General features: G+C 38.2%; 2 protein-coding genes across 2 annotated transcripts in view; both read left to right on the top strand.

Moving 5' to 3' along the window:
• LOC119730361 (piwi-like protein 1) overlaps positions 1 to 6489 on the top strand; it is a 39816-nt gene extending 33327 nt beyond the window's left edge. The window contains exons 15-19 of the mRNA XM_038203216.1: positions 79 to 149; positions 2397 to 2550; positions 3066 to 3191; positions 3757 to 3904; positions 5402 to 6489. Of these exons, the coding sequence (XP_038059144.1) occupies positions 79 to 149; positions 2397 to 2550; positions 3066 to 3191; positions 3757 to 3904; positions 5402 to 5518 (616 nt within the window). The 3' untranslated portion in view covers positions 5519 to 6489. The remainder of the gene's footprint in view (positions 1 to 78; positions 150 to 2396; positions 2551 to 3065; positions 3192 to 3756; positions 3905 to 5401) is intronic.
• A 6664-nt stretch (positions 6490 to 13153) lies between these two features.
• LOC119730357 (poly(A)-specific ribonuclease PNLDC1-like) overlaps positions 13154 to 21970 on the top strand; it is a 26647-nt gene continuing 17830 nt past the window's right edge. The window contains exons 1-8 of the mRNA XM_038203213.1: positions 13154 to 13359; positions 14424 to 14549; positions 15601 to 15637; positions 17194 to 17269; positions 18536 to 18583; positions 19120 to 19208; positions 20222 to 20325; positions 21447 to 21526. Of these exons, the coding sequence (XP_038059141.1) occupies positions 13281 to 13359; positions 14424 to 14549; positions 15601 to 15637; positions 17194 to 17269; positions 18536 to 18583; positions 19120 to 19208; positions 20222 to 20325; positions 21447 to 21526 (639 nt within the window). The 5' untranslated portion in view covers positions 13154 to 13280. The remainder of the gene's footprint in view (positions 13360 to 14423; positions 14550 to 15600; positions 15638 to 17193; positions 17270 to 18535; positions 18584 to 19119; positions 19209 to 20221; positions 20326 to 21446; positions 21527 to 21970) is intronic.

The following is a 21970-nucleotide window of genomic DNA, read 5'->3' as shown; positions in this document are numbered from 1 at the left end:
GGAGTTTTATTTTTTGATGTTTGCAAATGTTGTATTTTCCCTTTAATGATGCGTTTCCTTTGTGTTATGGCTGTGCAGATACTACTCCCGCTGCACATTCCAACACACGGGTCAGGAGCTGATCGACGGTCTGAAGGTGTGCATGCAGGGTGAGTATCACTGGTTCTCTGTCACTGTCTACCTGTACGTCTGGCTGTCCGATTGGTACCCTAGGGGTACCCCTTAAAGGGGCACTAGGTCCTGAAATCCCCGAAAATTTCATGTTTTGGATTGTTTACTTAGCCTATTTCAAACATCAGGTTGAAAGGAAACCAACCTAATGTCTTACCGTTCCTGAAAAAAGACGAAAAAACTCGCTTGTTTACATCAGACACGACAGAGTACGAATACGTTTTTCGTGTCGTTCTCAGTGTACGATATTTACGTTGTGTGTCTCGGGAGCAGCAGTGACCAATCACCAATGCAAAAAAAAGTGGTTTCTTCAACGTCCGCAAAAGGCGAACACTTTACAAATGAAATCACAACTAGCATCCAAACAGCTCGAATTTATGGGGTCGCAAAAGTGGACCCTGAAATTCGTTCTCGCACGCATAATACAGGAATATCACAAAAACGTCCAGTTTTGAAAGGACAGTTGTGTGGATGTTTATATCCTACTTTTAAAAGTTATTTCCGATTAACATCATCTCGTTCAAAGTGCGTTTTGTAGCCCAATTGGGCTGTTCCAGGACCCAGTGTCCCTTTAACCAAAGCATTGCTCTGCAGAAAGAAAAAAAAAATCATGATGTGCCATCAAAATTTGGTGTAAGGTTAACAGTTTTATTTTGACACTTCAATGTTACATCTTTACCGTTGGGGTTCGGGAAACTGAAATCATTTATTTTTAAAGTGAGTTCTTAATTCTCAGTTTTACATTGTTTATGGTAGACTAGATCTAGCTATCCCAAAAAGTGATAGAAAAATTAAAGGGAATATACAACATATGCAAACATCGAAAAATAAAACTACCAAGTTTTTACGAAATACCTTACTAGGATATTGGTAAATGAGAGGTCTCAAGCATCTTGTAAAATTATGGCACCTGGTGTGAAGTCATTTTCAAGAAAATGGTATTTTTGTATACATTTCCAACGGTGGTCGGCTGACCAGCATTGGAAAAACCTAACTACTTTTCAACTTTTGCTCCAAATTTACCATTTTTTCAGTCCAAATTTTGTTTGCTTTTGGTTACATGTTCATGAACGGGTGCAGGCCAGCTAGACTGGTTCCCTTGCCTTACAATTTTCCATCATCTATAAATTGATCCATTTTATCTTTTGTGGAGTCAGGGAACCAGACTACTTGAACATTTTTGTTTTTCCTTGGTTTTTCCAACCTTTCCGAACACAAAACTTCAAAAATGTCAGTGTAACAATATTTGATCTATTATACTAACCCCTCAAATAGTTCATTTCTGAAAATTAGAGCAAAAGCCAATGATGTCCATTCCCTTTAAGTGAAATCAGTTGATATAATGATTAAAATTAGCCTAGATCAATTTATTTTGCCAAAAAATAAGATGTTTATAGAAAAAAGTGATTGAAATCTGTGATTTAAAAAAAAAATCAAAGTTGACTTAAATCTCAAGTTCAGTTTAAATCAACGTGATTTAAATCGGCCAACCTTGCCCGTAGCTACCCATACGTTTGAAAAGTACACTGTTAGTTTTGGGCCTGAGGGAAGGCCTTGGATTTTTCAGTCACCTGGATGGGAATGCCACGGAGGTATGCCTGATGAGACCGTTAAAGGCACAGTCCATCATTTGCAGCTATCCCAAAAGTACCTGGCGTAATTATTGTTGAAAAACACACTTGGTTGAAAGTTAGTAAGTGGACTAAACTCCCTGTGAAATTATTCTTTCTGGCAAGCTGTCATTTTGAAGAAATCAACGAAAGAAGGCCTTTCCAACAGTGCGTCTTAAGAAGCACCGTTGGAAATTTCCGGTAGTAGCTCGTTTTTTTATTCGGCGAAGCGTGCGCAAGCGTTGACACAACGCACTCGCACGCGCAGTTGCTATAATTCGTCGGATTGGTGTGCGACATCGCGTAGCTGCAATCGGCGCAGTGAGAACGTGTCTCAGACGCTGAATTCAGGCCCAATTCAAAACATGATTCAGCAACTTTTGATTTAAAATCGAGATCCTAGAATGTTGTTTTTCTCGAAATATACAGCTGAAGCTGAGCTGAAACTTCATCAGGTTAGTTGTTCAGCACCCTTCTTTAGATTTTAAGCACTTTTGTTGCTTCAAACAAACAAAATGCACAAATTACAAATGATGGACTATACCTTTAAGCATTTTTGCATCTGTTCCCATCTCTATCTCATCTCTGGCTCTCTTGACTTTTTCTGTTCAACAGCTGCCCTCCGCAAGTACGCAGAGATCAACAAGACCCTGCCAGACCGGGTCATCATCTACCGTGACGGCGTGGGAGACGGCCAGCTGCCTGCCGTGGTGGAGCACGAACTGCCTCAGATCATTGACACCTTCAAGACGCTGGGCACCAACTGGAAGTGAGTCCCGTTGAAACTTACTTTGTCTAATAATATACCGCAGGGTTCCCACAGTCGTGGAAAAATCCAGGAAAAGCCTTGGAATCTTGGAAGCTATCTTAAGAAGTCATGGAAAAGTCATGGAATTTTGTTATTCCTAGAAGAACTTCATGCATAAGTGATGAAACCCTGCTAAACCCACAGTGTCATGGTGCTTCCATTTTGGTTATTGCAGTCTTCCAGTTTGAAAAAATATAACAAATTCAGTCCAAGCGGAGACCTGTCCTTATGTGAATTGTTCATTTCCACTGCTTGAGAAACATAATTAGGCTACACAATACATGTAGTTTGGATTGATGGTGTACCAAATTGTGAAAGGAATGAACACAAGTTTTAAAATGGCTGAAGGGGTTATTTTTTCTCCAGAGGCATTGAGCTGTATACCATCTTTCGAAGATTTGTCCTCTGCTTAGTTCTAATGAGTTTGCTTTGTAGTAAGTCTGACAACTGAAATAACTTTATTTTGTCCTCGACAGTCCCAAATGCGCGGTGATCGTTGTCAAGAAACGCATCAACAATCGTTTCTTCTCCGTCAACGGAGGCAAGCTGAACAACCCCCCACCAGGCACCGTCATCGACTCGGTCGTCACCAAGCCAGACTTGTAAGTATGTGCGAAGGGATTTGTGATAACCGTTGGAGGAGGATGTCGTCTTTGCGTTGTCTTCTTACTGTGGTGGTCATAGAGAGATAACAATATTTTTATAAGTCTCCAACAAAAAGCAATATCATTTTCCATGAAAGAGTCGATGGATCACCGCGGAGGTGCGGAAGTCCTGTTATTAAGGTGGCCGGCTCATGTGTGGTTATTTGCATGTTCAAACCTTGGAAGGGAACATGGTGTTTGTGTTCTTGGGCAAGACACTTTACAACAATTGCCCATCACTGGCTGTTCATTGGCTACATTTGGGGATAAAAATCAGATTGTGCTTGTCTCAACCTGCTGCAGGAAACTGGTCTCTTGACTGTTTAATGCACAGGGATAATAATTGTGATGAGACCCAATGTCCCAACTTTGATGCAACTTTTTAGATCTATGTCCTGGAAAAATTGATGAGCTTGTCAAATTTATGTGTCTACCAAGGAAATATTTTTGACGTTTTGAGGCATATTATGTAATGCTTGAATCGTCAGTGGTTATGAAGATTTATTATTGCCGTTCTTCACAGGTATGATTTCTTCTTGGTCAGCCAGTCTGTCCGTCAGGGTACAGTCACCCCGACCAGCTACAATGTCATCTGGGACACGTCTGGTCTGGCACCTAACCACATCCAACTACTCACCTACAAAATGACCCATCTGTACTTCAACTGGCCGGTACGTTGTTTACCTCTGGGTGTGTTTTTGAAATGCTGGCCGCGCCTTTGCCCCCTGTCTCGCGGAACTCTGGCTTAAAGATATAGTCCATCATTTGTAATTGTGCATTTTGTTCGTTTGAAGCAACAAAAGTGTTCAAAATCTAATGAAAGATACTGAACAACTAACCTGATGAAGTTTCAGCTCAGTTTCAGCTGTATATTCCGAGAAAAACAACATTCTAGGATCTCAATTTCAATCAAAAGTTGCTGAATCATGTTTTGAATTGCAGCTTATACGCGATGTCGCGCACTGATCCGACGAATTATAGCAACCGTGCGCACCTGTGCGTCGTGCCAATGCTTGCGCGCGCTGCGCCGAATAACAAAACGAACTACTAATTTAAATTTTCCTACCGTGTGTCTTAAGCACCGTTGGAAAGGCCTTCTTTCGTTGATTACTTCAAAATGATAGCTTGCCAGAAAGATTGATTTCACAGGGAGTTTAGTCCACTTACTATCTTTCAACCAAGTATGTTTTTCAACAATAATACGCAAGTTACTTTTTCGGATGGCTGCAAATGATGGACTATAGCTTTAAATGGCCCATGCAATACTTTTTTTTAATGCTATCCTTGAAAATGCACCTTTGTGTCCGATTTAACCTTATTTTCAATTTTCGTTTTGCCTTTTTGAAAGGTGTTTTGGTGCCTGTTTGGTTTTTATGCTAATGTGAATGTCCATATTCATTAGCAAAACTGTGATGTCATTCCAGGCTGAAACCTCAATGTTAACAGCCATTTCAGCGCAAAAGTTGCTAGAAATTTGGTGTCATAAATTTTCTTTTCTTTGGTGATTCTTTGTTGTGGAAGTACATGGCAGTAAGCCAATGAGCAACCCTTTCTCACAAATGTTTTCAATGAGCAAATTTTGGGTTCACAATTTGAACAGAAAACCCTCTAACTGAATATTGTCTTCCTGAAACGACATCACAGCAACAGCGCCCTCAGTTGTCTGTAAAAGTATGGACAATTCAAAATGTTTAAAAAAAAATTCAATCAAATTAACCAAAAAGGGATGTCAAATAGTTTCATACATTTAAAAGGAGTAGAAAGTACCATCGGTACTAAGATTCCATATGCTCATAAAAAAAGAGGCAAATCAAACAACGGGAAGGTAGAATTTGTAGAATCATGTTGTTGACAGATTTAGAACAACTACAGTCGAATCTCGTTAGTAAAAACTCTGTTAATACAACATTCTGGTTATAGCAAACATAAGGCCTTGGTCCCGACTGTGCATTCATGTGCACAATGAATGGGACTGATGTTCCTCTTAATACAAAATTCTGATATAACAAACAATTTGGCTAGGTCCGAACGAGTTTGTATTAACGAGACTTGACTGTAATAGCCCTAACAAGCTTCTGATCCTAGGCCATGAGAAACTTTGCAAATGCTCGACCAAGGCGTAACATTTCAAGTCGCATTAAATGCCCTTTTTCTCCTTCTTCCCCTAGGGTACCATCCGCGTACCAGCGCCCTGCCTGTACGCCCACAAGCTCTCCTTCTTGGTGGGCCAGAGTCTACACAAGCCGCCCAGCCTGGACCTAGCAGACAGGCTCTTCTTCTTGTAGGCTGCTCAAGTCAAGCGTTCCACAGTACTAAGTGAGTTGAGGATGTCAACATTCGTGACTAAACACTTTGAAGCGACCATATGTGCCAAAGAGGCTGTGCCCAGCAGATTTGATGAAAGTTTTGTTGAAGTACGTCTCCTTAGGTTCATCCAAAGACATAGATGAACCGTGCACGAAACAAAAGGTGCTATTGTTTACCCTTAAGTTGTGGTTGTTGTTTTTTTAAATTGCCTTAGTTGAAGTATGAAGAAAAGAAAACAAGCTGTGTTAGGGAAAGGAGACAAAGCAGAGGTGATGTGATTTTGGCTGATTATTTTGTTGGCTCAGTAATTTGGAGGATTCACAGGATCAGATGCATCCTTGTGTAGTTTGGCCTTGAGCGTTGTCACAGATTACATTTGTTGAGAAAGTGAACTCATATCCGCAATGATTTTTCAGGGTGCTTAGTTCTATTTGGATAATTTGAAAATGATTTTGATGATATACAAATGTTAAATCTAGCCTCAACTTCCTAAAATTGCAACTTGTGTCGGGCTGAGCCTGGAATGAAGGGTTTGCAGAGAAGAAGCCCAAAGTTAACTTGTGCTTATTCACAAATCTTTGTTTGATTAAAGTGCTGCATTTTAATGACAAAACAACTCCAGGTCATACTTAACTTTTTCGTTATGCGATCAAAATGGCGCAGAACCCAGCAAGGGGTTTAATTTTAAAGCTCCTTCTCCTTATTTTTTGTCGAGTATCGTTTAGTGATTGAAGAGTTTGTCATGACAGGTTCTGTTTATCTCCAGATTTTGCTCTGCGAAGCGCACAGAAAAGAGCTCGTTTAGTTGCTTCTGCCTTAAAGTAAAAGGTCATATACTTGCTTTTAGTTACATTTGACCGGAGAAACGTGTATTGGCTGTGTTTTTTTTTCTAAACCTGTTAACACGATGACACAGATGCCCATATTTACTGTTGAAATGGTGAATAAGGTTGTTTATTGTTGATTGTTTGCAAAAGATAACAGTGAAAAAAAGAGCTGAAGTATTTTTGGTGGTGTACTGAAAATTACTCATTTTTCAAATTTGTCAAATTTACATTCCTGATTTGAGAAACTTTCAAAGTAAATTGAAAAAGAAAAGTTATATTTTTTGACTAAGAAAATGATTGCTTATTTTGTTGTTTAGCTAAAAACATGTTTTTGAGTGATGTGATTTTGATAGAAAAACAGTCCATTTAAATGAAGATTTTGATGTTTGTTTTTTTAAACTAGTTTTGTTTTTTAGTGAAGAAAGAAAAAGTTGTTGTTTAAAAGTTGAGATGTTTTGGTCTTCAATGAATGAACCAATCAGCTAATCAATCAATCAATCAATCAGTTATATGAGAGAGAAAAAAAGAAGAAATATTTGCAGCTGCTAAAATCGTTAAGAAATCCTTTGAATGTTGTTTCTGAAGAAATACAAAAAAAGTGTTAAAAAATTTGACACAAAATTTACCAGTGTTCTGTGTTGGTTTTGACAGTGTTTACATAAAAACTTTTGGTAATTTCAACTTCATTTTTACCTCCTCTCTTTTCTATTTCTTTTTCTTTTTTTTAACAAATGCATGAAATTAAAGCCTATATGAATGAAAAATCTTTTTTTTTCCCTTGCAGAGTTTAGCGTTGAATAGAGTTGGTCTTATAGATGTTTAGTTTATAAGCAGTATCAAATGAGGAGTTAGTGGTTAAATAACGTCATACTCATGGGACAGTGTCTGTCTTTTATTAGATTTAGACTTGTGTAGTTACTTTGTAAATAAGTTACAGTTTATGTAGTTTTAAGTTCTTCGTACATTGCCAACTGAAAGGTTACTTGGCAACAAGACTCCTTTGAATGCAAATAGGATCGTTTGTATTTTATATGTTTTGCTCGTTTCCAATAATAACACCACTCAAGATCCGAAGAAGAAGGTTCATAAACCTAACCTGTTGAAGTTTCAGCTCAGTGGATATAACACTTTTGGAGAAAACAGTGGAAACACTATGTACAGTGTACAACCTTTGTAAATAAGTAAAAGTACATGTAGTTCTTAAGCATGAACCACTGAAGGTTTATCAAGCTACAGGCTTCCTTTAACCACTTTGCGCCGGGATTATTTTGACATTGACTGGACCCAGGCACGGGATTATTTTTCACGAACCTCAATGCCAGACGGGATCAGGCCGTCATCTGCGGGTAGCACACCCTGATATTTCCGGCCTCGCTCACTGCGAGCGGGTTGCTGACAGATATTTCCGGCCTCGCTTGTTGGTGTTTTTCCGTCATCCGTTCCGAATATTGGAAAACGTTTGCGTGTACACACGTCATCCGACGTGAACTGGTTAAAGGCATATAGGATCACGTGTGTTTTCATGCATTTAGTTCCTTTCCAATACATTTATTAACACTACTCAAAATCCAAAGAAGAATGTTGAAAACCTAACCTGTTGAAGTTTCAGCTCGGTGGATGTTACACTTTTCGAGAAAAAGTGAAAAACCATGTACAAGGTACAACCTTTTGATTACGAAACACAATTTTGTCAATTGAACTCTTATTCCAAAAATCAGTCAATTGACTTATCGTTGGAAATACATTTCTTGATTTCTTCTAAACGACAGCAAGCCAGACGGAATAACTTCATAAGGTGTTTTAGTACCAGTATGATCTTTAATCCAAGAAAGGGTTTTGATGATAACTTGGTGGGTTACTTTTGCGATAAGTGCAACTGATCCTATGTGCCTTTAAGATTTTGTTATTCACAAGTTCATGCCAGACACGGCCGTGCATTCAGTGAAATGATGATCAGTCCAAAATTTATTGCAAACAATACCGGAGTGACCGGACTCACTCACTTAACTGTGGAGCATATTGCAAACTGTTTCATAATGTTACAAAACTGTGACATTTCAACCTATGATGAAACTAAAATCTACTCTGTGCGTAGTTCCTTTTGCTTAATGACAACTGTTGCGTGGTCTACATGTCCTCAGTGTAAAGACACATCTTTCTTTTGCCAAAAACTAAAAAAAAATGTAAATATATCAACCAAAAAAAAGTATTCACGTTAATTTTTTTACGTTATATATATGTTTTATAAAGTTATGTTAACAGTTATAAGTAGATTTAGTAAAAACTAACATGTTTTAGGAACTAAGGGCATTGACTGCGTAAATTGATAGGATGTTATCACGCCTTGGTTTCTTGTCTACATTTTTGAAATAATGGGGTTTTTTCTAATCATCTTCTTTCCATTGAGTCTCTTGTTGATAAAATTGTTCAAAAACGTGAAGTGCCTTGATAAGCAGATTTTCCTGATTGTTTACAACTGTTTGATGAAAAGCGTTTCATATTTTTCTTCAGTTTCTATTCGAGTTATTTTTCCTGTCGTCTTTAGTCTCACCATGGTAGTTTGCGGAATTCAAAACATACCCAACGTTTTCAATTTGCAGCCAATGAATGCTAATCCCCCACCATAGGAGTTTATTTGGAAACTTTAAACGCATAAAAAAAAACCACACAAATAAGAAAACAAGGCATTGGAAAACAACCAATGCATTGTTTGTTAAACATACTGCTGCAACGTTTTTTTGTTGGTTCTGTGTTAGTCAGGTGGCATAATTTATGGTCGGAATCGTGACCGACTGGTCCAAAGCACCAAACTTGGCAGATAGATTCTTATAGCCCTAGAGAAGATATTTAGAAGGGGTGACACCTGAAATTCTCTTGGGAAGGGTGCCTAATTTGGATAAATCGTTAATCCCTGCCGTGTAATATATATTTATTCCCATGTTTGGGTATATTTTTTATTTTTTTTTTGGAAAAGTGTATTTTGGTGATTCTACTTGCATATTCTTACTTCAATAACATTTTGTAAAACATATAAGTGACTGAATAATTAGGAGGACATAGTAAAGAACCAAAATTGCTACTATTTTACCCTAAAGTTACGCGTATTTACCTTTTCCTCAGATATCATCAACTAGTCTCGCCAAACGTGGGTATTGATGAGCTTCAAATTCACAAAGTTACTTACTGGCATAGTTACCCGAACAAAAATAAGTGGGAAATCATGTGAAAATTGATAACATCTTGATGTTTAGCCCAAAAGACCAAAAAAGGGGAGAAAATGTGGTGTCCGTAAATTGGGCTAGTACGGGAAGGGTAACGTGGGGACTTGAACAAGTTCAACGAAATCCCCCCAAATAAGAGATTATTGTTGTTTACAATAATTTTGTCTAGGCCAAAACGTTTTCTCAACAATAATTTTGGGAATTTCCTTGAACTTGTTCCAGTCTCCCATGTTAGGCAACCCTTCACCTACTTGTTGGCCTAATTTATGGACACCTCGTTTTTTCCCAGTTTTTGTTTTCTGGGCTAAATATCACAATGTTATCATTGTTCACATGATTTTGCATAAGGTTTTAATAGGGTAACTGTACCAGTAAGCTACTTGGTGAATTTGAAGTTCATCAATGCTGATGTTTGGCAAGACTAATTGATGATATCTAGAGACAAGGTAAATGCGCTCAATTTTAGGGCATAATAGTAGCCATTTTTGATCGTTACTATGTCCTCATAATTATTCAGTCACTTATATGCTTTGGAAAATTTCATTTTAGTAAAGATATGTAAGTAGAATCCCCAAAATACAAATTTCAAAAAAAAAAAAAAAAAAGAAATATACCCAAATATGGGAATAAATATATTACAGGACAGGGATTAACGATTTATGCAAATTAGGCACCCTTCCCAAAAGAATTTCGGGTGTCACCCCTCCTAAATATCTTCTCTAGGGCTATAAAAATCTATCTGCCAAGTTTGGTGCTTTGGACCAGTCGGTCACAATCTTGACGAAAATTAGATCTAAGCCACCTGACTATGTTAGATCCAACAGAATCCAATGACTGGCAAAGTGGGAAGCCTGCTGAATCCAACAGAACCCAACAGAATCCAACGGCTGAACAAAAGGTCTTCTGTTCACTGCTCAGATCAACAAAATCCAACAGATATTACCCACTGTTGGATTCAGCAGGCTTCAGCATTGGATTCGTGTAACACTCGTTTACATCAGAGTATGGACTTCGTGTACAAGTACCCCCCTCAACGGTTGAAAAGTGAGAGTTGGGGGAGACCGTCGAGAGGGACATTCAGGCATGCTACTTTTCCTCGGATCAGATGATTTCCTCATTTTTCACTTCACACTTATGCCTTAAAAAAAATGAACAACACTGTATAAAGTCTTGTAAAGCTTGGAATTTCCTCCCTTTTTGGGGGGAGGGGGTGTTACTTCCCAGATGTATACCTGGACATTTGAACGCATTACCGACTACACATTACTTGTGCGAAGACGCTATAAGCAGATTAAGAATAAGATTAGTTGTGTGTAGTCCACTTCATACACACATGAATAGACACTCTTGTTTTACATTACTCCCGAGGACAATGCCTTTTGTTTCCCTTTGTCCCTGTTATATAACACTCTCCCATAGACTAAGCACACAGACATATGTACTACAGAGGACCGTTTCGAACAAAAGACCCAACTCCCGAGGACTGAAAGGATCTGTTGTTCTCCCTTATCTAGAACACGTACCAGTACGTGTATGGAGGTCTTGAAAGTTATCACAGTGTCATAAACTGTTCATGCACAGTCTATGTAGTATTGTAAAAGATTGTCATGGGTCAAATTTTATGGAGGTGCTAAGCATAAATATTGTATAGCCGGTTTTGCTTATCATGAAAAGGTGGGAACCAGTCACATGCAATATACATTGCCTTACATTTTAGCTGTACATGTACATGTATATGCTGTACATTAGCCTGTATATGCTTACCAAGGTTTTCTGTACTTTCCAAATTTGTGTACAGTTTTGACATTTCATCCATTATCTTGCAAGTTCTTACTGCCAAAATACTGGTGTTGACAAAGGAGTGGAATTTATTTGTTCTCAGTAACAAAACTTGATAATATTCCTGTTGTTACTACTGTATGGTTTAATTGTTAATATGTTTAGAGTTACCTTTTTCAGATTTGAAAAAAAAATATTTAAAAAGTTTCTCATTTGTTGATTATTTTTACTGCGTAATTTTTTGAGTCTCTGATATTTACTACCACAAAGGCCTAATTAAGTAAAGGAACAAAAAAAAGTTTTCAGGCCAAGTAAAACAAATGGTTTCTTGTCCGGGATATTTGTTTGAAAAAAATAAAATGAGGCTGCCTTTTTTTCCAAAATGGCAGATTTTCCACAAGATGGCGGATATGGATTCTTTGATTTTCTTGACTCTTTTGCTGATACTTAATTTGTGTCCAAAGAAGCCATCACCCTTTCTACTCGCTTTTGAACTTGGATACATATAGCTGCAATTGTGCTGGAAACAAATAAAAAGACAAAATGTATTACAAATTAATATAATTTAAAAAAAATACTGATGGGGGGGGGGGGAGGAGATGTGTAGAAAAAAGGAAGCAGGTGGGGACAAAAAAGTGGTTTCAGTATCCTACTGGATTTCAAGGGGGGGGGGGATATTGCGATCGCGTATTCCTGTGTGTGCTAGGGTGTATGTGTGTTCCATTTCACTGTCAAGTTCAGTCATCAATCTCGACCAAACTTGAAAGGTGGTCTGTGGAGAGAAGGCTGATGTCAAAATATCCTTTCCAATATGGATATTTACGAGGTCTCTGGAGAGATACTAATGACTCTTAACATATGTTAGTCCGGTGTCTCACAAACTCTCCATTCAACCCAATTAAACTCCCCATTCAACTGAGAACTGTTACCTCCGGGGTGGACATCAAGGCCGTCATTGGAAATTGTCCTTACCCCTTACAAACTCCTGTACATGTATTTACAAACTGCCAGGACACCAGGGGGACCGCGCAAGTTTTACTTGCAGTGTTTTCCTTATTTTGCCCAGCTGACTTGGGTTTGTAAAATCTTGCAAGATTGAAAAAAAAATCCTCAAAGAATTTGCCAATATTCCTTGAGATGGTGGAAGAATTCAGAGGGTTAAGTCAGTCAGTAGGGTCACTAATGAAAAAAAAATGTCTTAGGAGGTTGGGTTCAAACAGGTTTAAACCTTCATACAATCTTGCATTGAGGTGTGCATGCGTTCACGAAAACTCGGCTTTGCCTCTTGGTTCCATCCTGGACATGAGAATCATTTTCAAGCTTCAATGTTAAAACCGAATTCAAATTCTCTAAAACGCTGAATTTGTAATTATATTTTGGGATTTGATGTTCCAGAAGCATTAAAAGGATTCAAGAAAATTATTAAAGTAATCCCCCAAATCAGGAGCAATGAAACTGGAGTCTGAAGAAGATCTGGTGATAAAACCGAAGTTTGGTAAATTCCATCTGTGAAATGGTAAATTTCATCTGTGAAATCTAAGCTTCGGCTGTGGCTTCCGCGGCGGGGAGTCTCTGATTTAAAGAACTACGACTCAATACGGATCCATGTTCTGCGGCAGGAAACCATCATCGAATCTCATTATTTGAGGCCAAAGTATTTATATTTTTATTTGGAAACTTCTAAAATCTAAATATTTCTTAACCCAGCGCCGAAGCCAAACTCAAGATATGAAGCCGAGATTTCAAAACCGTTGATTAATTCGCCCCATCTTCAGTTTACTGAATGTGGGGCGAATTGACCCATCGAAAATAAGCTCAAGCACGTGGGGGCGCGGTCTTTTCGAAATGTCACACAAAGCTAAGTATCCCCCAAGTTCTAGACTAAGCTAGATAGTTGAATTGAAAATATCACTATGACGAATGTTACAAGACACAACTTCGAGGAGCTTCTTCCTGAAATTTTAAGAAACATTGAACGGAGTGATTTTATCGGTAAGCTTTAGGAGTTGGCGCACTAGAGTGAACATGATTAACTATACGTTGCATCCTTTTCGTGATAAAAAATTTTATTGAAAAACGAGACGTGCACTTATCTGTATCTGTATCATATAGTCGGCAAAGAAAAGCATCCCAGGGGAAACAACATCACACCAACTTAGGTAATCCTTATCTTTAGGACACCTCTTAGTCTTACGAGTTCTGTTCAAAACTGACTTTTGCAGATGACAGTCCAGTACCAAAGTGAGTTTTGAAGGCTAAAGCGAAAAAAAAACCCACCACATTAAGCGTCCTGCCTTTTTGAAAAAAAGGAAGCGGGGCGGGAGGCCCTTTTTTGGAAAGAATGTTGCAACCTGACACTGAATTTTTCTTCATATATCATCTCATTCTCAGTGAAGCTAAAGCAGTCATTACAAAAATGATGATTTTAATAAGACATGAATCTGGGACTGAGAAACATTTTCAATTTTGTTAGGAAATACTTCTAGAATTAGAAGGCTGCTTAATTCTAGAACTAGAAGTAGGAAATACTTTAAAAAAAATTCTTGACTCTCCACAGACTTTGTACACAACTTTTTGTTTTCCCTCCAAAATGGCCGCCCGACCGGGCATAGTAAGTTGTAGCCCCCATAAATTTGGCCAATTGACTGGGCTACCTCAAAATAAAGGCCACACTTGGATCATGTACCCGAACATGTAGAACTTTGTCAAGTTTATATTTTCACATTTGGACATTGTTTGTAGTTTATAGAAGCACACTCACCCTCTTTAAAGCGATAGAAAATGTCTAACAGTAATAATCCTGAAATAATACAGGATAATTAGACACTTACAGAAACAGAATTTAACTTTCATCATACGTACTTGGTACTTGGCTGGTTCTTCTCCTAACAGGGGAATCATGGTCATCATTTTCCAGGCTATTAATATCCAAGTAAGTGAAGAAAAAAAAACAGTCCCGATTTCGATTTCTTCAAAATCAACTTCTCCCAAAATGTTGCTTTCACCACTGTGTGGCTCACCAACTCACAATAAAATTGCCTGTTTTATATTTTCAGCCATTGATACCGAGTTCACCGGCCTGCATTTTCAAAGTGACAGCCACAACAGTCTTTTTGACACACCACAGGATCGGTACAGCAAGCTACGACAGACGGCTAGTCAGTTTACTGTCTGTCAGCTGGGTAAGCCAAATTAACAGGGCCCTAATTAAATAACAACAATTTCAAAAATATTTAATTAATTAAATAACTACACACTTTACTAAAAAAAAGTGGGAAAATGTCCATACTCGATCGCCACTTTACCTGCCGCCAAACATATCAATTTTCACCTCGATTTGTGATTTCAACCAAGAGGATTCCAGGAAGCTGTGTAAATGCGAAAAAAAATTAGGCAAAATTTGTTTTTAGAGCACATTTTGGATGCACACGTCGTGCAGAACTAAGTTGAAGCAGCCGGTCAAAACTGATTGAAGTGGCTGAAAGAAAGCGGTACGTTATACGCATGACATCGACAACCATGACGTCGCATGAGCCGGCCAAAGATAATGTAATACGTCATTATGAATATTTATTTTCTCATGAATATTTAGTTTATTTTTATGGCTACTTCAAATACGTCCAAAGATTGATTATTGCAACAGCGATCGTGAGCGGCCTAGCGGTTTAGAGTCTCGTGTTTCAAGCTACAGTGTCCAAGGTTCGAATCTCGATGAAGTAAGTGACTGATTAATACATAGAAGAGGGTGAGAGTAGAGGAGGGAAAGTGGAGAGAATAACCATAAAGGATGCAACGTTTGGCGCTTGAAAATTAATCGAAAAAAGTGGCGATCGAGTATGGAATTTTTTCCGTGGCCATCGTTGAGGTGTGTTTTGTTATGTTAATTCTTTAACGATGAATTGCACAAGAGGTCCACTCATGTGTAACCCCCCCCCCCCCCCCTTGAACAACACACACCTCAAAAAATGAGAATTTGTAGAACAATTTTACAACAAGGCCGGGTTGAGGTACCTAATATCAATAGACAAAGAGTAACTGTTCAGAAAACGCAAAACAAGGGACAGACAGAAAAGAAAACCTAAATACCGGTACCAAAATTTGAACAGGGATGCCACAGCAGTTATTATTATCAGAGTCTAAGCACTGACTGTGTTTTGATAATATTCATAATGCCAAACAGAATGTAATTCATTTTTCTCTTCGTTTTTTTTTTACGACTTATTCTTTACACAGGGCTTTCAGCATTTATCAAATCTTCAAGTCAGAACAAGTAAGTCTGTAAGTGGGCCCATAAACCTTTGCCAATAATTGTTTCTTTTTCCAAAATGGTATTAAAAACTTAAAGATTATCCTTGTCAAAAATAATTCCATTAATTAACTTTATTTTGAAACATTCTGTGAAAAAAAATCGTCTTCATCATGATTGTGATGTAGTTCGTTTCAACTCAAGAGCAGATGCAAGAAAAACACTTCTTTACTAACAATTTTGCTTAAAGAAATATCTGGCATACCACTCAAATGAAAGATCTTGTTGTCCCCTTTAATTTGATGCCACATTTGTTGTTGTGATGCTTGTAGTTCTGAAGACATAATAAATTTTCATTTATCAGCCTTGTCCAGTTCTCCATGGAATTGCCCGTGACATAAAATTAATATACAAATATTGAGTGGATCAGCGTGGAATGGGAGGAATATTATGGCAAGGTAAAATCTGGACTTTTCCATTTCACGAGGCGAAGCCGAGTGAACTGGAAAAGTCCAGATTTTGCCGAGTGATAATATTCCCCCCATTTTGCAATTTAAAGCCACTCAATATTTGTTTTATATAACTGACATATTGATCCATGTCATTTGATACATTTGAACTTTTCTTTCAATACAAAATTGGTGAAAAATGTATTTCTCTCTTCCAAACCACCCCTTCACGAAAATGTTTGAACCCAACGCTGTGGCGCTGGCTCTTTGGAACAATACGCGCTACGCACAACGTTGAACGCGCACATCAGCATGCATATTTGCACACAAATACCGCGGCATGGAACAAGAATGATTGAAAACTGTTGAATAGTATTTCCCATTCCCCATGGGCGGATAGTACTTGTTGAGCACCGGCGTGAATGGCAGCAATAACGAATGACACGTGATGTGAGTTCCACCAATCAAATGACAAGGATCTGTATGTCGGTTATATAATGAGTGATGGAGGATGTACAATTTGTACATCATGGGGAAGGGAGGGGGGGTTTTCCCACTGATCTCTATATAAAGACTGGATAGCGGATATCCATACAGCATTCACACAGAAGACTTTGCATATTGACCAATTCGCCCTTGGTCTCACGAAGATGGCTGCGTATAATACGAACGTTCAGCGCGTATACGCGCGCGTTGTATCAACAGTTGACCCGCACTTTAGTCACGTACACATATTATGATGTTCTAAAAGGGACACATTTCCATAGTGATTATTATTTTCAAAACGCCGAAAAAGTGAACTGCGGCATTAAAAAAGTAAAGCACGTCGTTAGAAAAATTGTAAACCTTGGTCAGTGGTGGTGGTCAAAATATAAGTCAAGTGAACCGCGATGTTACAAAAGAAATCATGCTGTCTATAAAGACGGCAACTTGTCCTTTGTAGATCACCAGCCGCGGTCTCACCGGTCTCACCAATATGGCGTCAAATTCATTCATTGTACGGCTCTCTATTCGCTATCCAGTCGTTATATAGAGATCAGTGGGTTGCACCCCCTCCAGTCCCTAGATCTAACAGGTTTGCTTTGCTAATACTGATTTGCTGACTTCATGTCATTCTATGCATGCGTGCAGGTACAGTGCTCACACCTACAACTTCTATCTGTTCCCGAAGAGTTGTGCAACCATCGATGCCAGATTTTCTTGCCAGGTGAGTGAACTTGGCTCAGGTTGAGTACGTCTGAAGTCTTGTGTCTTGATCAGAGAAGCTATTGAGATCCACAAACATGACACTGTCCCACAAGATATCGGCTACTTCATAAGCCACATATGGCATTCAGTTATTCCAAGTTGCAACACTCGTGGCTCACAACCAACTGACACACCCGAGCGAGCAGGGCATGCCCAGCAAGCACTCCCAATCCTAACACAGCCTACTTAAGGAGTAGCATCTCCAACTATCTTCAGTCTCCTGACGATGACTAGAGCAGGCTAGTCGAAATGTTGAGACCAAAGACAAGTTCGTTTAGAATTTACAGCTGGACTGTTCTTATCAGAACAAAAAACTACTTAGCAAAGTTGATATTGAATAAGCAGGACAAGTTCTTTTCAGAACTAATATCTTCTAAGCAGTAGTTATTACGACATGGTGTTACCGCAAACCGAAACGATATTGATCAATATTGCTCTCAGGAAAGGACTGCAAGTTCTCAGGTTTAAATAAGCTTGAAGTCTCTTAATTACGTGACACAGAGATTCATTTGTCTTGCCAAGTTTGCTTGTTCCGTAATTGTATTGCTAACGGTTTTATATATGAAGACCATCTCACAATTTAATTTGTCTTAAATTTGATACTGTAATTTCATTGGTCTAGACAACCGTGTGTCCAGTCCATAAATATAACCATTTTTATTAGTTTTAATTTTTGTTGAAGCATGGCGGCAACTTTAAAGCATGGTGGCTGCCTCAGAAAGCATGGCGGGGCACCAAACTATTTTTACAGGTTGGAAAATACTGGTGTTGCGCGCGCGTGTAGGGCCAGCCCCGGTGCCTTGTGACGGAGAACTGCAACCGCTCAGTCTCATGTCTGGCAGAAAAGCTAGGCAGTTATCAAAGATGACACCACATCGATTTGATTTATTTCTTGCATAGTGTATGCCTTGGGTGCTATGCGCCCCTAGGGTGTTTAAAAATGCCATATCCCACATCACAGCAGTCAACAACTGTTAAATGTGACTATAGAATTACACTCTAGTATATACAGTGAAATCTCAATAAGTCAAACTCTGATAACTCAAAACAACTGTTAATCAAACAAAGAATCCATTGCCTTAAGTAGTATAACAATATATACAACCCTGGTTAACTCAAAACTCTGCTTATTGTCAAATTTTGAACCTGTTCCCTTGAGGTTTGACTTATCGAGATTTCACTGTATGTTATATCTTATCTTTTTTGTGTTGTGTCTTTTCTACAGGCATCCAGTATTCAGTTCCTCTGTCAGTATGGCTTTGATTTCAACAAGGTATGGGGAAACGATTCATTGTAAATCTTACCTCAACTAGTCTTTGAATGGTAATCCGCCTGAAACCTCTCGTAACCAATTTCTAGTTTTGCTGTAAATGTGGATTGGTGATGACCTCAGTTTTATTTTTAAGAATAAAATAAATATTGCCGTAGGATTTTTTTGTGAAATTTTGGATTTGTGTAGAAACGAAGCTTCCTTGCAAAAATGTGGTGTAGGTTATGGTAAAAACAACATTGATAGAATCAGTAAAATGATACCGTGGTTCTTGCTGCAAACTTGAAAATACTACGTTCAAAGATTAGAAAATGTATTGAACAAGAACAAGAAAACCTGAAAAGAGAAGCTAAGACCTTTTCAGCAACATAAATCAGGCATATAACTTTTCTACTGATCAGCTGATTTGCCTTTTTCCCATGTCTCCCATTTAAAACACTGTACAAAAATCTTCTGAAGTCTTGGAATTTCCTTCTTCTTGTGACTTTACATTTGTTTGCCTGATGAATGTATGTCTGATTTTTTTTCTATCATCTTAGCTTTTCTATGGAGGAGTGAGCTACCTCAGTATGGAGGCAGAGAAAGAACTGAGGCAACAAGTGGAAGAACAAGAAAGCATCTTAACCAGGTAATACAGGCTAATAGGGTGGTTTAAAACCGCTGAATTAAACACTGACTGGTTTTAAACACAGTTCCAGTGTTATGCACCACCTCGCGCAGTACGCACCGCGCGCGTGCGAATTTCCATATAAGGAGATTTTAGCACTATGCAAGTGAGGCAAATACCACAGACATGGCAAGAGGGGTGTTGTATAAAACATGAAGTATAATAATGTTGAACAAAATCGATGGAAATTTATGAATTTTTGACTTGTTTTGACATTTTGACCTTCAGCTCGGGCCATTATCCGCGACCAGGCCCTTAGCCAGTTTGAAATATATTTGTTTAAAGCCAGCAAAGCACATTTTTATTCCCTTAATCAAAATTGTTAATGTTGGTCCAGTGTGCAACTGTGTATTATAATAGAACATTATGTTTCCCCAATATTTTCATCGAAATTTCATGAATCCTAACCCTCCCTGACTCCCTCAAAATCAACCAGGAGGTTTGAATATTTTAGTAGGATTTTGTCAGAGCCCAACCATTACTACTTTACTTGGGACTTGATACACTTTAAATATTTAAGTATAATGGTTATTATAAACTCATCTTATGAACAGTTTATTTACGGATTTCGGTACCCGCTGGTACATGCACGTCGGATTCGAATCAACCAACCAATCTCACAAGCTCGGCGGTCGAGTGGTAAGACGTCTGCACTAGAAAGCAGGAGGTCGTGGGTTTGAGTCCCACCCGAGTGATTTTTTTTCCAACTTTCACTCGGGAGGTAACACACTGAGTATGCAGTGTTTATACGTCGGTGAAGGGCAAAACCTCATATTGATTTATAATGATTATGCCATAGATTTTTTGTACATTGGTGAATTTGAAAAGATTCAGAAAATTTCCCGAGAAAAAATGTTTAAGGAGTTACGGTTATGGTGTTGGCAACAACTGATCATAGATTTCCATATTTCACTATAATTCTTGGTTTCATTCCTCAATATTTCATTCGTTGTTTTTATTGTTTGTTTCATCAGTGATGTTGACGATCATTTAGTGACGAGTTTCACGTCAGCAATATCCGACTGGTTGCCGGGCGCTAAGGAAGGAGACCAGATAAGCTTAGCTAAGATTTCTGACGGTTAGTAAAATTCCTGACTAGTTATTTAATCCCTGACTAGTTATTTAATTAATCTACAAAGTGCCAACGTAGTCAAGCATTATTTGTGACATAATGGCAAATTTCTTTGCACTATGAATTCACACATTTTGAGCAGATTTCATCTCTGGCGAATTCTGTCAATTCACTTTACCTTCCTATCCAAGGGAAGAATGAACCAATCAACTTGAATCAACTTTTGCAGTTATCAACTTCCACACTGTGTGGCGTTATATACCACAGCAGTGGTTATGTGTAAATACGATGTAGTAAACAAAAGTGTGGCAATAGTGTGGCAATACTTAATTATTATATCGTGTGCGCAGATACTGTAATTTGGTTAAATGTCTTTTAGGGGATGGGATTTAATATTAGTTTACATCTTCATTAAAGTAGATGAAGTAGTGTGGTGGCTTGTTGGTTGTAAGTATGTAAACACCGGCAATCGTGGACCTAGGACAAAAGGGTCAGGGTACAAACAATACGTCCACGATTGACCGGACGTCCACGATTGAAATTCATGTACAAACCAATGCCAGCTGTTGTTAAAAACTTTAAAAAGTACAAACAAAGGAATGAGGATTAGAGACAATAGGGGGTCCATGATTGCCGGTGTTTACAAAGATGGGTGTTTACAAAAGATGTAGGATTTTTGTCGTTTTTTTTCTTGATTTCAGGTTTTTCAAATAATCCCTTTAGAAGTCTCAAATTCGTGAGGTTTACGGTAAAGGTGTTTTTATCTACAACAGTTTACATAGAACAACAGAAATGAGTATTTTACAGGGTGACTTGAGGCTAATACAAACATCCTACATTGCTCTAGGCCCTCGGAGACCCTCAAAATCTCTACTGATTATTTTGTTGATTTTTTTAGCTTCCCCTAATCTCACCCCGAATGTTTTAATACAAGACCAGAAAAGTTTGGCCGACGTCACGCTGTTATTGCATTTCACCACATTCAGGTTAATGACTTGGATATAAATTTTTGTGAAATTATTAATATTTTTTTTTATTTTAGGGATATCGTTCCTTAATATGTAGGAATTGAAAAGAATTTGCCGAAACCTTTGGTTCTCGTTATTTTTTTAATTTTTTTTTTGCAGACATGGTTTCCATTCAGATGCAAGCCTTGCTGAGGAATTGTTTCCCAGATATTTGGACCTCGCAAGTTGATACAGGAGAGGTACATTGGATGATAAAAAAAGGATTTATTTCCTCAACATCATCAGTGCCCCCTGATACAGATTATTGCAACCGTGACTAGTCCACAATTGTGATGCGATCAAGCTAAATGAGTCGTTTGTCGGGAACTTTCATTAGGAGATTCAGGCCAAAATAGGGCCACTTCATCACATCTCTTGGTGTTCCGACTTCCATAATTTTTGAACTAAAGATGGTACCAGCATGCGGTTTTCACAGCAGTAATAATTGTGCTCTTTTCAAATCTGTAAAAAAAATAATTGTGCTCTTTTCAAATCTGTAAAAAAAAATTGACCAGGGTAGACAAACAACTCATTAGGCTTGAGTGCATCACAATTAATATAGAAATTAATGCTTTCAGTCTCACATCTGTGGATGTTCAGTATTAACTGAGTTATTTTAAATCTAAATCTATAACCCCCAAGGC

Source organism: Patiria miniata, unplaced genomic scaffold (assembly GCF_015706575.1).
Source record: "Patiria miniata isolate m_02_andy unplaced genomic scaffold, ASM1570657v1 HiC_scaffold_22, whole genome shotgun sequence".
Taxonomy (NCBI): Eukaryota; Metazoa; Echinodermata; class Asteroidea; order Valvatida; family Asterinidae; genus Patiria; species Patiria miniata.
This window is presented reverse-complemented; position numbering and strand designations above follow the sequence as displayed.